This window comes from Chelonia mydas, chromosome 1, assembly GCF_015237465.2.
Source record: "Chelonia mydas isolate rCheMyd1 chromosome 1, rCheMyd1.pri.v2, whole genome shotgun sequence".
Classification (NCBI taxonomy): Eukaryota; Metazoa; Chordata; order Testudines; family Cheloniidae; genus Chelonia; species Chelonia mydas.
In genome coordinates this window covers 92,411,316-92,428,847 of record NC_057849.1, presented here as the reverse complement: position 1 = coordinate 92,428,847, position 17,532 = coordinate 92,411,316, and the positions used below count along the sequence as shown (strand labels likewise).

General features: G+C 49.0%; 1 protein-coding gene across 1 annotated transcript in view; it reads right to left on the bottom strand.

Moving 5' to 3' along the window:
- Positions 1 to 17,532, bottom strand: part of GPC5 (glypican 5) — a 545,513-nt gene that overhangs the window by 186,523 nt on the left and 341,458 nt on the right. The window contains exon 6 of the mRNA XM_037913674.2: positions 11,485 to 11,605. Within this exon, the coding sequence (XP_037769602.2) occupies positions 11,485 to 11,605 (121 nt within the window). The remainder of the gene's footprint in view (positions 1 to 11,484; positions 11,606 to 17,532) is intronic.

Here is a 17,532-nt window from a genome sequence, read left to right as displayed (position 1 = left end):
CTGTTCTCAGTGGTAGCAGATGACAGAACAAGGAGTAATGGTCTCAAGTTGCAGTGGAGGAGGTTTAAGTTGGATATTAGGAAAAACTTTTTCACTAGGAGGGTGGTGACACACTGGAATGCGTTACCTAGGGAGGTGGTGGAATCTCCTTCCTTTGAAGTTTTTAAGGTCAGGCTTGACAAAGCCCTGGCTGGGATGATTTAGTTGGGGATGGGTCCTGCTTTGAGCAGGGGGTTGGACTAGATGACCTCCTGAGGTTCCTTCCAACCCTGATATTCTATGATTCTATGATTTTTTGATAAGTAAAACCTTGGTAGTGCCACTATTTACCTAAATACATAGAAAGTGCTGTCTTATCTGTGGCACTGCCATCTGAGCTAAATGGATAAGATTTGATAGTATTTCCTCATAGCACTGATTTGTGCATTTTCTTACTGTGCAGTGATTTGTGAGTGAAAGAGGAAGGATGTAGGTTAGAAAAAAGTCCAAATGTTAGCCTTATTTATAGTTATATTTATTTAAAAAAAAACATTTATAATTATATTGCATTTATTATTAAACTTAGAGGTCCTTATCCTGTTTCATGTCAAAACTCCCACTGATATCACTGGAAGTTTTGCCAAAGGTCAAACTGCATGATCAAGCACAGAGAGATAAATGAAGGAATGGAGTTTTCCATCTGAAGGCTATGACTGAAAAAATCACATGCTGTTATTTAAATACAAGCAATGTTTACAAATGTATTAAAATGGAACCTGGCTAATTTGCAATAATGACTGGGTGTCCCACTGAAACTTGCTGAATGTGGTAAATCATAGAATAAACAAACATGCAGTTTTAAAAATGAACACAATGGCAGCAGAAACAAGAGGCATGGGGCTAGCTCTTCCTGCCTTCCATGAAACCAGGCTTTGGAGGCGAATGGCCCCAGCAGACATCCTGCACCTTTGCCAATAGCACCATGTAGGTTTGTGTTTAAGGGGCACATGGCTGTAGCATCTCCCCAGTACCAGGAAACATCCCGTTTACACCCTCAGGAGATACAATGTGTGATGCTGACAAACCCAGTGGCCATTGTGTGTGGTGACTGAGGTCAAAGACTCAAAGTGCATTCCTCACTCACTGTCATCAAAGGAAAAGCTCACATGGATAGAGACATGGTCAGCTTGTTTTCTGTCAGAAGAGGCTATAAATATGGTGTTAAGGAAAGATCCTTCATTTCTGGACTGTTTGGATTCTAACAGGGCAGAATAACTGAACTAGAAGATGGAGAACACCAGGGTTATTCTGAGTAGCCCTGAGAGACTTTTGGGAAACAGCCAGATTACTACATCTCTGCTACCTCTGTGCTACCATTTGGGATTACAAACTGTGACTCACCTATATATACATATATTTTACCTGCTTTAACCTCTCAATAACTCTCACTTCCTTTTCTTAGCTAATATATCTTTAATTACAGGTTTCAGAGTAGAAGCTGTGTTAGTCTGTATCCGCAAAAAAACAGGAGTACTTGTGGCACCGTAGAGACTAACGAATTTATTAGTGCATAAGCTTTCGTGGGCTACAGCCCACTTCATTGGATGGATAGAATGGAACATATAGTAAGATATACATATATTGTGACAGGGTCGGGCCAGATGGCTATAGGAGAGTATTTTTTTTTTTAAGCAAAAGATATTTTTATTTGCATAACACACTTACAAAGTAAAAACAGCAGCATATGCAATGTGTAACACAACAACCAATCACAATTGTTTTCTCATTAGCTTCAGGGGAGGGAAGTGTTCAAGCTTGCCTGGTCCCAGAGTGGGGGGCTTCATCGACTCTCATGGTCTTCCACCCCCTCGAGTTACCTGGCGCCACACCCGAGTGTCACCAACAATTCCCTCCTCTGAAAGCACCCAACAAGAGGGGCAGGCTGTGGGGTGGACAATCTGGGGGGGGGGGGCATGTGCACATGTGTGAAAAGACCCCTCTAAGGTGGTGATGTCCGCAGCAGCAATGGCTGGGGCTGGGGTCCCTTACTCTCTCCCCCAATCAAAGGGTCAGACAAAGGGACTCGGATGGGGACACCGAGCAGAGAACCTTGGACAGCACCCACTGCTCCTCAAAAGCATCAAGGGAGTCGGTGGACGCCGCCCAGAGGAACTCCGCCCGGTACGTGAACAGACCGAGGATCGGAAAACGGCCCCACAGTCACAGGAAACTCCAACGGCCAACCTCCTCTCTCTGGTTTTATAGATGGCCGTTCTAGCCAGGGCCAGGAGGAGGTTAACTAGGAGATCCCATGACTTTATGAGGCCACGGATGGGGAGTGCATAAATAAAAAGGTGAGGGGAAAAATGCAACCAAAAACGTAATAGGAGATTTGTGAGGAGCTGGAACAGGGGCTGCAGCCTGGCGCACTCCAAATATATGTGCGCCAGGGTTTCCCTCACACCACAAAAGGGACAAGTATCTGGGACGGGGGTGAACCGCGCCAAGTATGTGCCCGTGCTCACAGGTCCATGAAGGAGCCGCCAACTGATGTCCCTGACGGGCCTCGGAACCAAAGTGGAATATAGGCTGGCCCACCAGGGCTGCTCACCCTCCAAAGGTGGCAGAAGGTCTCGCCACTTTGTGTCGGGGTGGGATACTAGGGTGAGGGCGTGAAGGGTGTGGAGCACAAGCGTGTATAGATGTTTCCTTGGCGCAGTTTGGAAGCGTACAGGCTGCAGTTCATGCAGCCGGCTCGCGGTGAAGGGGTGAGGGGGTCGATTGGGTCTGCGGGGCAGGGGTCCAATTAAAAGGTCCGGCAGGCCTGGGGTAGAGGGTGGGCGGGGCGTGCCCTCGAGCAGGCCCGGTCGAGGTAAGCTCGAGCAGCAGGCGGCAAAGCGGCCTTCGCCTCCTGAGGTATGCGCCAGGGGGGTGCGAGGTCTGGAGAGCCCCATGCGCCGGGCGAGCACCAGGGGATCCAGCCAGTCTCCCCAGTCATAGTCCAGGAGGTCTCTGACTCTCGTGACTTCTGTCAGGATCAAGCTCTGGCGCACCGAGCAGGACTCTGCCACCTGCACACGGAGCTGGGGGTTGTGTAGTAGGGGCTCTGCGAGGAGATCTACCCCATTTGTGGCCGCCACGGACCTGGTCATTAAAAACAGTTTCCAAGTCCGGAGGAGATCCTGGTAGAAGACTGGCAGCCCGGAGAGGTCTCGCGGAAGACTTCCCGGACAGAGATAAAAGAGCTGCTGGTCATATTGGAGCCCTCGGATGCAGCGCAGGATGGCGTGCACTAGTATGCTCCACGCCGAACTGCCTGCACCATAGAGGAGCCTCTGTAGGGCCTGGAGGCGGAAGACACGGACCTGAGTGTGTAGACACTTCAGGCCCCATCGTCCTTCCTTCAGGGGTAGATGAAGAACCCCTACAGGGGCCCAGTGCGTTCCTGACCAAAAGAACCCAAGAATCGATGTCCAGAGATTGGTCAGGAAACCCGGGGCCGGGACCAGGGTGTTGAGCTAGTACCAGAGCATGGAAAGGACTAGTTGATTAAGCACCAGCGCTCTCCCTCGGAGGGAGAGACATCAGAGTAGTCCTGTCCATTTCCAGAGCCGCTCTAAAACCCCGCCCTCTAAATTTTCCCAGTTTTCCGGCGGAGAGGTATGCATGCCAGAAGGGACCTGCGCTCCACCGGATGGTCTGAAGCATGGGTGGGAGGGAGCTCACCTGCCGCCAGTCTCCTACTGCCAAGCCAGAGCTCTTAACCCAGTTGACCCGGGTGGAGGAGGCTGCTGAATAGATGGCCTGGCAAGCCTCCACCTGCTCCAAGACGCCGGGGTCCTGAATCACGAGGAGCATGTCATCAGCATATGCCGACAGGATCAGCCGCAGCTCCGGCTCCCGCAGCACCAACCCTGTCAACCTCCTGCGGAGGAGACAGAGGAAGGGCTCGATCGCCAGAGCATACAGCTGACCCGAGAGGAGGCACCCCTGCCGTATTCCTCGCCCGAAGCTGACCAGTTCAGTCAGGGTCCAGTTGAGCTTAACCGGACACTCTGCGGAAGCATACAGCACCCGGAGAAAACCCACAAACTGCGGTCCGAAGCCAAATGTCTGCAGAGTGCTCAGGAGGTACCCGTGGTCCACCCTATCGAACGCCTTCTCCTGATCTAGGGACAGGAAGGCGAATGATAGACCGTCTCTACGCCCGAGTTCCAAAAGGTCCCGAACCAGAAATAGGTTATCAAAGATACTGTGGTCCGGGATGGTGTAGGTCTGGTCTGGGTGGATCACTTCTGTCAGCACAGACCCTAGCCGCAGCGAGATTGCTTTCGCTACGATTTTGTAGTCCGTGCTGAGGAGTGAGACGGGACGCCAATTTTGTAAATCACGGAGGTCCCCCTTCTTCGGCAATAAGGCGAGCACAGCTTGCCTGCACGAAAGAGGGAGGACCCCACTCTGCAGAGACTCAGCCCAGATGGTGACTAGGTCTGGGCCGAGGACGTCCCAAAACACATGGTAGAACTCCACGGTCAGCCCGTCCATGCCTGGAGACTTATTAGTGGGCACATGACGGAGGGCTTTCGAGAACTCGACCAGAGTGAGAGGCAACTCTAGCCAGGCTCGGTCGCTCATGCTGACCGTAGGGAGCTCCTCCCAAAGCACTCTGCAAGCGCTAGGGTCAGTCGGATCCGGGGAGAAAAGACTTGCTTAGAAGGCTTGGGCCCTCCTGCACATCTCCGCCGGTTCCGTGAGGGGGGTGCCGTCTTCTGCCAGGAGGCAGGTGACGTGTTTCTTGGCCCCCCTCGTTTTCTCCAGGGCATAGAAGAAGTGGGAGCCGCGATCCCCGGGTGTAGTCTCGGCAGAAAAGCCTGGCGCGCACCTTCCCCAGGTCCCACCATCGCCGCGCCGAGGGAAAGGCACGCCGCTGCCCTCACCAGGCCAGCCAGAATTCCCGGAAGGATGACGCGAAGCCCTCATCCTCCAACAGGCTGTTGTTAAAATGCCAGTAGGCCGGCCCTGGCCTCTCCGCACAGAGGGAGGCTGTCATGGTGGCTAGGTGATGGTCAGAAAATGGGGCCAGCAGAATGCTGGAGGAGTGGGAGAGATGGAAGCGTGATAAATAAATGCGGTCCAACCGGGAGTGGCTCGACTGATGGGCTTCCACCCGGACAAAGGTGAACGTGGAAGTGTCATCTGGGTGGTGGTCACGCCAGATGTCCACTAGGGAGTGATGTTCAACTATCTACCGGAGGGTGTCTACGGCGGCCGGGCTCTGCTCGGTCCCCGAGCGGTCTCGCTCCTCGAGGGTGGTATTAAAATCCCCTCCCAGAACCAGGCACTCGTGAAAATCTAAGGTGTCGAGGAAAGCGGACGCCTGCTGATAGAATTGCAGCCGCTCCGGGCTCGATGTCGGGGCATGGATGTTAACGAGGTTAACCACTAGCCCCTCTATACGGACCCGAAGATGCAGCAGGCGACCTAGTACGGCCTCGGCGACCCCTAGCACCTCGGGCCATAGGTTGGGGGAGAACAGGGTCACCACTCCAGCCTGCCGAATCGTGGAATGGCTAAAGTAGACCCTGTTCCCCCACTGCAGCCACCAACTGTCTTCGGCGGGTCTCCTGAAGGAAAATCATAGAGTACCCTCCCTCCCAAAGGAAGGAGAGCACCTGGGACCTGTGGAGAGCCATCCTACAACCCTGGGTGTTCAACGTTGCGATGGTGAGAGGTGTCATAGGGAGGGCCGGGGGGGATCCTCACTGGCAGGGACGCTCGCATCCCCCAGCAGGCTGCGCCACAGTCCTTGACCCATCCCATAGGTGAGTAATTGGTCACGGAAGATGCGGACCCGCCAGTAGGCCACAGCATCCTGCTTCCCCATCCCTTTACCTTCCCCCATGAGGGCCCTTGTGGCCTGGAGGATTTGAAAAAAATCCCCCCATCACTGGAGAGCAAGCTGTACCTTGTTGCGGGAGCCATGGACATCCTCTAAAAACTTCCGCAGCTCTCCTCGCATCTCATGGGGGGTGGGGTTATGGTTTCCCAGTTGTTCCCCGGCGGGGCCCTTGGTGCAGCCCTGTGTTCCACTATAACGGACAAGCAGGGTGCGGACCCCCGACGGGGTGCCTGATGGGCTGGAGCTTCTAGGCCCGCCTCAAGGGAGGGAAAATAACAGCTCCTAATGGGTCGAGGCAGGACAACACAAAGGCCTCTCCCTGGGGTTCATCAGTTGGGAAAGGGAAGGAGACAGCCCTGGGGGGCGGCAATGATATTGCAGGAGGTAAATTGGATAGGGGTAGAGGCAGGGGCAGAGGCGAGGTTCTGGGTTTCGGGAGGCAAGCAGCTGGATGGTGGCGCCTCCTGATCAGGCTCAAGGGTTAAGGGGGTGGGGAGGGAGCTCTCAGCAACACTGGGCACGCGCTCTGTGGTGGATTTAGCGGCCACAGCATCAGGAGGTGGATTATCTTCTGTAGGGCCCCCGCCTGGGAAGGAAGTCGATTGCTCCGCACCAATGGGGGGTGCCCCTGGCGACTCGTGCCCCGGCTGTGTGGCGCTGGCTGTCACCTGAGCAGGCTCGGTGGTCATCAGTGGGGTGCCATCAGCGGCTGGGTCGGTGGAGGAGTCCAGGGGCTCCTCAGAGGTGGGAGCGGAAGCAACAGTTAAGGGGAGCATGGGGAAAACAGGGGTGGAGTGAGGTCGCCCAGATCGAGATTTGCTGGTAAAAGGTCGTCCTCCCCCTGGGTCAGATCTAAGGCCTCGATCTCTTCGAACATGGAGGAGAGGACACTTTCTGTCGCTCCGGCGTTCTCCCTGCCAGCACCTGCCACTACGGTTGTCTTGGGGTTCACGGGGGCTTCGGGGAGCATCAGAACAGAACGGTCTTCCTCGAAGGTCTCGGAGGAGAGAGTCTCCTGTGGAGGGGAGACACTACCCTCCGGTGCTGCAACGTCTTTCCCGGCTGACACCGGTGGGTGGGACGCACTCGTGGACAAAGCGGAAGGTTCGGCATCGGTGCCCCCCTTCCTGGTCTTCCGGGGAGCCTCCGCCTCGGGTAGATGAGGCGGAGCTCAAGCCTTCCGCTTGCCTTGCTTCCCCTAGACTAGGGCCCAGCCCTCCATGGCTGGTTAGCAGGGCCCAGCTGGGGGCTGGTTAGCAGGGGTCATGTCAGGAGGTAAAGGCGATGGCTCAGGGACTTCAGGGGGGGAATGGTGGGGCAGCATAAGGGAGGGAGGATTCTCCCTGGGGCAGGCTCTCTCCCATGCCTGGTGGTATCTCTGCCACACCCTCCTCCATAGGCCCCGCTAGATTGTCAGCAGCGAGGGCGGGGCTCTCCCGCTCGTCTGGGCATTGTAGCGGAGGTGCCCCTTGAGCCTGAGCGGGAGTAGCGGTGGTCCGAAGAGGAGGGGGGGTGGGTTCGAGTACCGGGCGGCCAGGGGCATCGGCAATGACAGGGCCGATGTCCTGCCGGGTCTCGGGGATCCCAGGTGCCCCTCCTTGCCGGGCTAAGGGGCAGTCCCTCTGGACATGCCCTGACACCAGGCAGAGGTAGCACCGGGCTTCCCCCGTGGAAAACTACACCTGGTAACGGGTCCCCTGGTGGGGGACTAGGAAGGACCCTTTGAGCGCCACTCCATCGCACGCCGCCGCCAGCAATAAAAGTTGCACTTGCTGGCGGAAGGAAAAAAATGTGATGGAGGGTGGGGTCTTTGCAGCCCAGCGGGAGAGGGCTGATAACAGAAACAGGTTTCCCCAGGGTGGAAAGGGCGGGTAGTAGGGCAGCACTGGGGAGAAAAGGAGGGACAGAGGTCAGGACCAGGCGGATGCCCAGTCCTCTAGCGGTTCTAGGGGGACAAACACCCCCCCCCATTGCCAGGCCCCTCTCCACAGCTTCCTGGGTGGCAGCCTCTGATGCTAAGAAGACGACGACCTTCCCGTACATTTTGGAGGCCGCCACAATGGCCGAGGGCCCCACCACCCTCACCAACGCCCGCATGTAGGTCTCCACGTGGGGCGAGGCGGGCACCAGGGGGCATCGGACACCGTGCTTCCTTGTCATGGTGAGAAAGGGGCCCCGGCTGCTATTGATGGTGGTGGAGGCGATGGGTGGGAGAGATGACAAGGCGACAGGCGGGGGGGCTGCCGCTGCCCGGGCATACGTCCTGGGGGCTGAGGGAGGGACACCCGCAGAGCCGGTGGAGGGGGCAGCGGGGAAGGACGCCGTGGTCAGTGGTGGTGCCGCAGCAGTGGGGGTGGCCCCTGCAATGGAGGGCCCGGTGGTTTTAGAGGGGCCCTTCCCCTTCTTCTTGCCCTGGCCTTTCCCACCGGCTGGAGGGGCTTCCCTAGAGTCTGGGGAGGCGATGGGCATAGCAGCGGTGGAGGTGACCCCGGTGCCCTCCATTGCCGATGCCCCAGCGGGGGCGGTGGCAGGTGGTTAACAGGAGTTGGGGTCGGATAGAAAGGGACAAACTGTGGGGTGGACAATCAGTTCTGGATTCTGATCTGGATCTGGATTGGGAAGTTAGAAGATAGACTGTTTGGCGGTAGAAAAGGAAATAATTGAGCAGGGGTTAAGTAGTGAGAAGGCCCTGACAGGTCATCTTCCCCCACTCACAATCACTCAACATGTCTATGGCGACAGTGTTGGAGAGTCCTGAGGGTGTATGAATATGAGGTGGGGGATTGCCTACAGCCCAGAGATGGGTTAATCCAGCCCTAAGTATGCCAAATCCTATGTTCCTGTGACTTTCTCAATACTTTTGAACGGAGCACAGTACATGATGAGGCTCTGACCCTGATTGGGAGTATGAGGGCTAACATAAATAATAAAAAAATATATCTCTAAGGAATATGATAGGTACTGTTTTTAGTCCCACCTATCTTTTGAACTTTCATCAGCTAATAGCCTCATTATTGGTTTCAGTTTAGCTTTGTCTTTTAGTAACAGTACCAGCAGCACTAACACTGCTGGATTCTGATCTTACACATAAATCTGGTGTATCACAGATGAGGATCTCTTTGGTTGTGTTTACACAGGACTTCTATTAATGGAATGTCTTGCTAGTAGTGGCTCTCCTGGGCCTTATAGGAAAGAAAACACTGTACATGGCACACTCAAACCATGATCTTCATGTCTTTTAGACTGGCTTTTAGACTTGACTAGAAACAACTAGACACAGTATGGAAATGCTATGGCAGAAGCTTCATAAGGAATGAACATATCTTCCATGTCTGACCCTCTGACCCATCAGGTAGAGAAAGCAGAGAAAAATATGTGGTGTTACCCTATTGCCCTCACTAATATTCTGACCCTTATGGATTTTAAGGGTGAAGTGAAAAGGAGGACTTGTGGCACCTTAGAGACTAACAAATTTATTAGAGCATAAGCTTTCGTGAGCTACAGCTCACTTCATCGGATGCATGCAGTGGAAAATATAGTGGGGAGATTTTATATACACAGAGAACATGAAACAATGGGTTTACCATATACACTATAACAAGAGTGACTAGGAAAGGTGAGCTATTACCAGCAGGAGAGTGGGGAAGGGGGGACCTTTTACAATCTTAAATTCTAACTATTCCCTTTCTTCCAATAGATACAAAGCAAGTGGCCTGATTTTCAGAACTGCATAACACACAAATGAACACGCAAAACTGCATCTCTTTTGCATGCGCAATTGCGACTACATGGATATACATGAAATAGTTCCACACACAAATGAGAATTTATGCATCAAACTGTCAATTTGTGTTCACAATTGTGATGATGATAGTAGTTGTGTGTTTAGATTAGGTGAACAAATATACACACTCATCCCTTTTACGGACGCATTTCCATATGCATAGTTCTAAAAGCCAGATCAAGTATCTTTTTTTGTTTTTAATGCTAAATTAGTCCATGAGGCTTCTCCACTGTAGTAACATAACTTGGAAACAGTGCTGGACTACAGCATGCAAAGGTCTGACTTTTCTATACTGGAAGGTACCGCCCAGTCCATTAAATCTCCCTTGTTTAATCTCTCAGGCTGGTCCAAAATGAGTTCAAAAAGTGACTCATCCTTTTTATATCACATAGGACAAAAAGATGGTCTTTTGTATTTGATTTCCTAATTCACAGTAAATGATACAGAAGAAGCTTTCTCTGCAGGTTCATCAGGCTTTTCATCTAGTGAAAAATAGTTACATATTGTAATCCTGAGTCCCCAAAGTATTTGCTATTTTCTTTATTCCCCAGCCCTATTTCCATACTCATAGCTGCAAGAAAAGAAAGATGTCTCACAGAAAGGCAGTGTCTGTGCGCTATGTAAATTATTAAATCCTTCTATACAAGATCTGCTCTGCTCTTGCAAGCATTGGAAGAGAAAGCACTGGAAACATAATGCATTATAATAGAATTGTTCCTGCCAACCACTTTAGACCTTCAGACTGATCCTCAGGGTAGAACCTAACACATTAAGCTATACAGGGCACATTTAGTATCAAAATAGGGCACTCCTGACAGATGAAAGGCCTTGAGGCTTAAACATAACTGTCTGCAACCTTTTTCCATCAGAGAGTAATCTGTAGTGCTTAATTAATTCTTGGCATTCCTTTGGAGGCAAAATAGTACTTACTTTCACACCATTTTAAGAAAAAAATAGAAAAGACTAGAGATAACAACATGCTTCAGTTGGCAAGAAAAAGGGTAATTTTTTGTTAATGGAAAGAAAGGACTAATTTTATTTGAGCTTGAATCTTTATACCACTGCAGCTACAAAACCTTGAGTAATATGGATGAAATCCTGGTCCCAAAGTCAGTGGCAAAACTCCCTGCATTTCAGGCAATCTTAGCATACCTCTATAGCTGCAATATCTTTTGGACACATTACAACACCACAGTTCTGCTTTCACAAAATGTAAATAACGACCATATAAAAGCTTAAATCTCAAGGGCTTACCCAAACATGTGTTATGAGATTATACATATCAAATACTGTAGCAAGTGTTATGCAAATTTCCCAACATTTCCAACCTTCTCTGCTGTCAGTAAAGTAGAAAATCTCACAGCCAGACCTTGAGGTCTGGAAAGAGGTGGAATTTAGCAGGATGGTGGTTTGTTTGTTTTTTAATGTGTACCATCATTTCTTATTAATGATATTACACAGTGATTAACATGTTTAAAATTCTCCAACTGAGAATCAGACTCATGCTTAGAATCCCTGCACTTATTGCAATGCTGAGTTGCAATCTCAGCTCACAGGTACAGATGGCCCAGCTGACAGACTCTCACTTCTAGCTCTCATCTACCATATGCAAAGATTTTAACTAAATCATTATTAATAATTGGGGTTTAAATATTTTATGCCAGGACTTACACAGTTTCTGGTGGGAATACTCAATTACTGAGTTCTGACTTGAATTAACAAATCAGTTCTAATGTACAGCAATTCACATTTGTTCAGCACCAAGATTATCTTAATTTACCTGGTGATGGCTTTAACATATCATATACACAAAAAATCTTACCTGGATAATGTGTTTCAGTTTATCAATAATTTGATTTATTACAGGATCTGTTCCTTTCACTTTTACTTCTGGATTCGCAGACTGAGCTTTGATTCCACTGCCAACCACATGGTGGGTGTAGCTAATATAACAAAGAAATATGTTTTAGTAAACTGATGTAACTTCTTCAGATAATGTATTTACCTGTAAATACTAGCTGACACAACCTCAATTGGTATTGCCATTCCATTTTAATGACTGCATGTTTATTTTGTTCATGTAGGCTTTGTTACCAGAAAGTTACATTGTATGGTAAAATTGATATATTTTACAAAGTTGTGATATGATTTTTTATTTTTTTGTTATTTCTGAACCGTTTGTAATAAGAAAAATAAATGTGAAAATAAGAATTGTGACTGGACAAGCATGAACATTATACATTCTGTGACCTTTTTATTTTAAGTGCATGAGAATTGACTCTTGCTCTACATCTCTATCGCAGCAATATTCTGCCAGCTGTTAATCAATAAGGAAAGTAAAAGAATCCTGTGGACATTCTATCACAGAGATGTCAAATGCCCAAATTCCACCTGCTAGATGTGCATGTGGTGGGTCAGCATGACATTTTCAAATTCTGCAGAATCTCAGTTTTCATTGTAAATAATTTCTTGTCCTCTTGGTTTCAAAGAGAACTTTCCAAATATGAAGTGTACGTGAACAGGTAGTGTTGTTTGCCTGAATTTGCAGCCAGCCAGAAACAATAGCTTTGAGGGGTGTGGATTCCCTTTCTGTTGTTGATATAATTGGGATATTATTAACTCTAAAGTCTGATGAGGATCCTTTAATGTCAACTGTAACTATTTAACTGATGATCACTTTGGCAGGTGGAATGGAAGACAGGTTGCGAGTGAAGCTCATGGAGCATGGGAATTGGTGCAAAGAACAGACGACGTACAAAGAGAGGGAAGATGGAAAGAAACTGTTTGGGGATCAGGGTGTGAGTGTGATGGTTAGAGTCAGAACCGGGGTCAACGTCAGGTGCCAAGCCAAAGATCACAGCCAGGATTAACAGTAGGGTGTATGAGCAGGCACCTGGAGCAAGGTAAGAAAGCAGGAACCAGGAATGACCCACAATTCTCAGCTGTCTCCCTGGAGACAGATCATCTGCTCATGCAGTGCTGATGCCTCTTGGGGTATAGGGAACTCCGCTGGGTCCATTCTTGGCTGGGCCCACTTGAAGATATTGGTAGTGGTCCAAGCAATCTGTAGGGACAAGGGCATGGATGGTTAAAGTCCAAAATGGAGGTTGGGCGTAGGAGCAGGTACCTGGAGAAAGACAGGAAAGGAGAAACTGGTAACAGACAGGGGTCTGGGATAAAGAGGACCTAAATAAGGACCTGAATAAGGTGGGATGCAGGACCAAGACAAGGCAGGAGTCAGGAAAATAGACTGGGTCCATAGAAGCATACAGCCAGTGATTCACCCAGTTAGTTAGATAATTCTCATGCTTCTTTCTGGCTTAGGTAGTGTGTCCTAGCCAACCAGAAGATTCCTAAGCAGGGCCCTTTGTGAGCTAGAGCTTTGCTAGCTCCCTTCTCTACTAGTTTGGGTGAGGTGGTGTCTGAACATTGCCTTGGGACCTAGGGGGCTGGGTTTGAAGCCCATAATCCCTCACGTGGAGATAGGAAGATTAGGAAGAAAGGGGGGAAAGAGCAGAAATAGCAGTGATAAAAGCGGGCATATTTTCCCATTGAATGATGCTCAGTAAGGTGCTGAACAAATAATAAATTATAACAACTAAAAGTTCAATTACTATACAAAGCCATGTTCCATACTTGATATTTGTGCAAATATTCCATTGACATCTGTGCTGTGGATGGAGGGCAACGTGTACTCCTAAATGTACACCACAGCCCAAGGACCATAATTAAAAATGGTATTTCACTTTCTCCAGAGAATGAGTTTAATACCTTTGTACTAGTGGGACCCCGAGGCCTCTTTCAATCTCAAAAAGGGAAAGGAACTTGCTTTTCTGTTCATAATGGAAAATATTATACTCAATAGCTACTAGGATATTTTTCTGTGAGTTATGATTTCTGCAAACATTAAAAAATCTGAACTCACACAGGGGCACACTGGACTAAATTCAGTGGTATGCTCGAGCTGACTGATCCTGCAAGTCAGTGGCAAAGTGATTTGAATGGTGCAGGACCAAGGCTCAGCTGATTTGCACCTAATGAATCTGGTTCATTTTGTTTCACATTGAAAGGACTGAATGAGAACTCAGGACCTTCAGAATTTGGCTCTGCATGAATTAGTTGTGTATGGACTCCGTCAGGTTTCAATTTCTTTTGTATTTGTTCAAGTTCATTGTAGGTAAATATAATATTAAAATTACATGCATTGGTAATGTTGAACAGCGAGGGGAATTAAGGCATACAGCTGTTCTATTGGAATGTGGTATTTGAATTTCTTCTTCTTCTTCTTCTTTTTTACAAAAAGGAAATCAAAGACACTGTAAAAGTTTGATATTCTCTACACAATGGCATTTAGGTTTCTACCAGACAGTGCTTTGTACCCAAGTAAGTACTGGGGAAAATATCTGAAACAGTCAGTTTAATGGAATGCATGTAACGTATGCAGCACAGCTGCTAAACTTGGGGGAATATCAGGATAAATTATTTTATCAATATCGTAAACCTTGTAGCTGGTCCTGTTACTGGACCTCCACCATCCTCTTCTCACATGAGATTTAAGGGAATGTGGGAAGAGGGCTGTCAACTTGCTGTATCAGACATTAGGAAGGCCAAAGCCATTCTCAGGCAGTGTTAGGGGATGCCTTCCCCTAAGTCTACCAATTCAAGTTTATTGGGTAACTAGACCCCATCTATAATGAGTACCTAGATTGGCCACCTGTCACCAGGAGGTGCCAGCAACTAGCTTGTCTGTCTCTCTCTCCCCCCTACCCTCTCCAAACACCGACAGATGGGTTCCCAGATAGTTAATTCCTTCCCTAGCATCAGCCAAAAATATATCTACTCTCCAGCTGGAGATGTGTACCCCATCATCTCTAAAGAAGTTGGATACCAAATAGCATGAGGTATTTTGGTGTGTAATCACTGATGCTCCCCATTCATGTACAGATTTAGCCACCTCCTGATTCATACCTCTTCTGGCACACCTAAATGCCATTGCCAACATGGGGAGGTCTCACCACACCCTCCACTGCAGCATTTCATACCAGTCTGCAGTCACTCCTGGAAGGGGGGGGGGATTCTGATTCTGAACAGAAATTTCCCTAAATTTCTGTTTCTTAATGATTATGTTAGTCCCTTTACAAAATCCAACCCAGGTGTACAACAACCATGTCTACTGCCTTCTGCCTGGGAATCAAAATGTATGAGAGGGGCATCAGTGGTCTTTCTTGCCACTGGCAAGAAAGTGAACCTTCAGTGGAACTGGCAGCCTACCTGTGGGCCCAACACCCACAGACCCAACATTGGCTCTCATGAACCCTTCCATTGCACCTCCATCTATGCCACTCAGAGCAGCCTCTCTGCTAAACTTCCAGGGGCAACTGATCACCCTCTTGTGGGCTAAATGCACTATATGATGCCCACACATAAAGTCATAACTCCGGTGACCCATACACTTCATCCCAAAGGAAAACATAAACAGGAAGCATTTAGCACACAGATACACCACAGAATTATCTTTCCTGACAGAGGCCCCAGTATGTTTGTATGAATTTGGAGGCCACCACCTGTTGGGTAAAATCTGTTTCTGATCTGTTTTATGTAATGTCCATCTTGGATTTGTAAAAGGACAGCTAAGCCTCCATCTTGGATACCCTTCTCCTCAGATGATTTAGTGCCCTTTCAGCCTTTTTCAAATCAATGAGGGGAAAGGTCAGGGCAACTAGAGTGATGTGACAGCCATAATCTGCCTAGCAACTGCAGGTTATTTCGTGAGTGGCACGTCTGTCACTCAGGGCTGTCCATCTGAGTGGCAGCCAATGTCCCACACAGTTCAGCTAGCTGCGAGGAGCCCCAGAGGGACTAGGACTCATAGGACTTTGGATTCTTGGTCTCTATTAACATACTTGCACTCAACTGCTACACACTATTAGTGAGTGCATACTTGCACTGATCTACGAGGTCAAGCAGAGACTGCATGGCCAAGCACTGAAGACCTTCCTGAGGGAGAAGATCTGCCCAAGAGGGAGTAGACCTGCCCAGAGTACCTGTACAGAGAGAGAAGAATACCCAGTTCCTGAGTTCCAGTTTGGTGTCCTGTGCCCCTGATTTTCACCACTATCTCTTTCGGTATCCTGAGTTTTTGTGATTGTGTCCCTATCTTCAGGATATGGTATTGTAATACCCATTGTGGTTTTCCTCTGTTTTACATCCATAGGTTAAGAGGGTTTAAGGGCTCTGAGCTTCATGCTCTGGTAACTGTTAACAACCGAGTGTGTCTTGCTTATGTTGTTTATTGTCTGAAGGGGGTCCTTGTCTAATTTACTGACTAGTGGCATAATAAATATTTGTGTGTTACATCTTATTCTGCCTCTGTCTTAATAAATCACCCGATGATAGATGCAGGATGGGGTGTGATCTGCAGACAGCCCATCTTCTGATCTGTGTAGACCATAGTTACACTGTTTTGGGCTAACACACTGTTAGGCATCTATTGCTGTGCTGTGGATGTAACCATTCCAATCCTGATATAATGGGATCCCAATTCATCAGGGGACCTCAACAATATACATTCTTTGACATCACCATGAACTGAAGTTTCCTTTTCTGAGGCAACTCATTTCCCCTTGAAAAAAGAGTGGTCTGGCACCAGAAGCCTCAACATTATTTAAGACTGTACTGCCTTAACAGAGCCAATCCCAGCCTTCTCACACTCTTGTAATACTATGGCTCATCTTGCCAGCCATTAATTATTTTTCCCTCCTCTCTCTCTTCTACCTTGACAATCAAAGTTCGTGTTGAATCTCTTCCCCCCCCACCACCACTACCACCATTGCAATGCCAGTCAGCCTCACCTCAGTCCCTGGAAAAATCATGGAGCAGGTCCTCAAGGAATCAATTCTGAAGCCCTTAGAGGAGAGGAAAGTGATCAGGAACAGTCAGCATGGATTCACCAAGGGCAAGTCATGCCTGACTAACCTAATTGCCTTCTATGATGAGCTAACTGGCTCTGTGGATGATGGGAAAGTAGTGGACATGTTATTCCTTGACTTTAGCAAAGCTTTTGATATGGTCTCCCACAGTATTCTTGCCAGCAAGTTAAAGAAGTATGGGCTGGATTAATAGACTATAAGGTAGACAAAAAGCTGGCTAGATCGTCGGGCTCAACGGGTAGTGATCAATGGCTCCATGTCTAGTTGGCAGCTGGTATCAAGAGGAGTGCCCCAAGGGTCGGTCCTGGGGCCGGTTTTGTTCAATATCTTCATTAATGACCTGGAAGATGTCATGGATTGCACCCTCAGCAAGTTTGCAGATGACACTAAACTGGGAGGAGTGGTAGATACGCTGGAGAGTAGGGATAGGATACAGAGGGCCCTAGACTAATTGGAGGATTGGGCCAAAAGAAATCGGATGCAGTTCAACAAGGACAAGTGCAGAGTCCTGCACTTAGGATGGAAGAATCCCATGCACCGCTACAGACTAGGGACCGAGTGGCTAGGCAGCAGTTCTGCAGAAAAGGACCTAAGGCAGGGGTCCCCAACACAGTGCCTATGGGTGCAATGGTGCCCGCCAGGGCAGTTGTGTGCGCCCGCAGGACACAGCACCACCAAAATGCCGCCACCAAGCGCGGCCACCTGAGAATCGCCCGCCGAAATGCGTTGCTGTTTCTCGGCGGGATTTCAGCAGTGAGGCTTCTTTCCGCTGCCACTTCTCGGCGGCATTTCGGCGGCAGGGTGTTTGGCGCCCGCCACAGTCTGTTGGGAATAGGAATGTGCTATTCCCATAGAAAGGTTGGGGACCACTGACCTCGGGGTTACAGTGGACGATAAGCTGTTGAATCCTTTATGAGCCCTGCGGGATCACCCCTCCACAT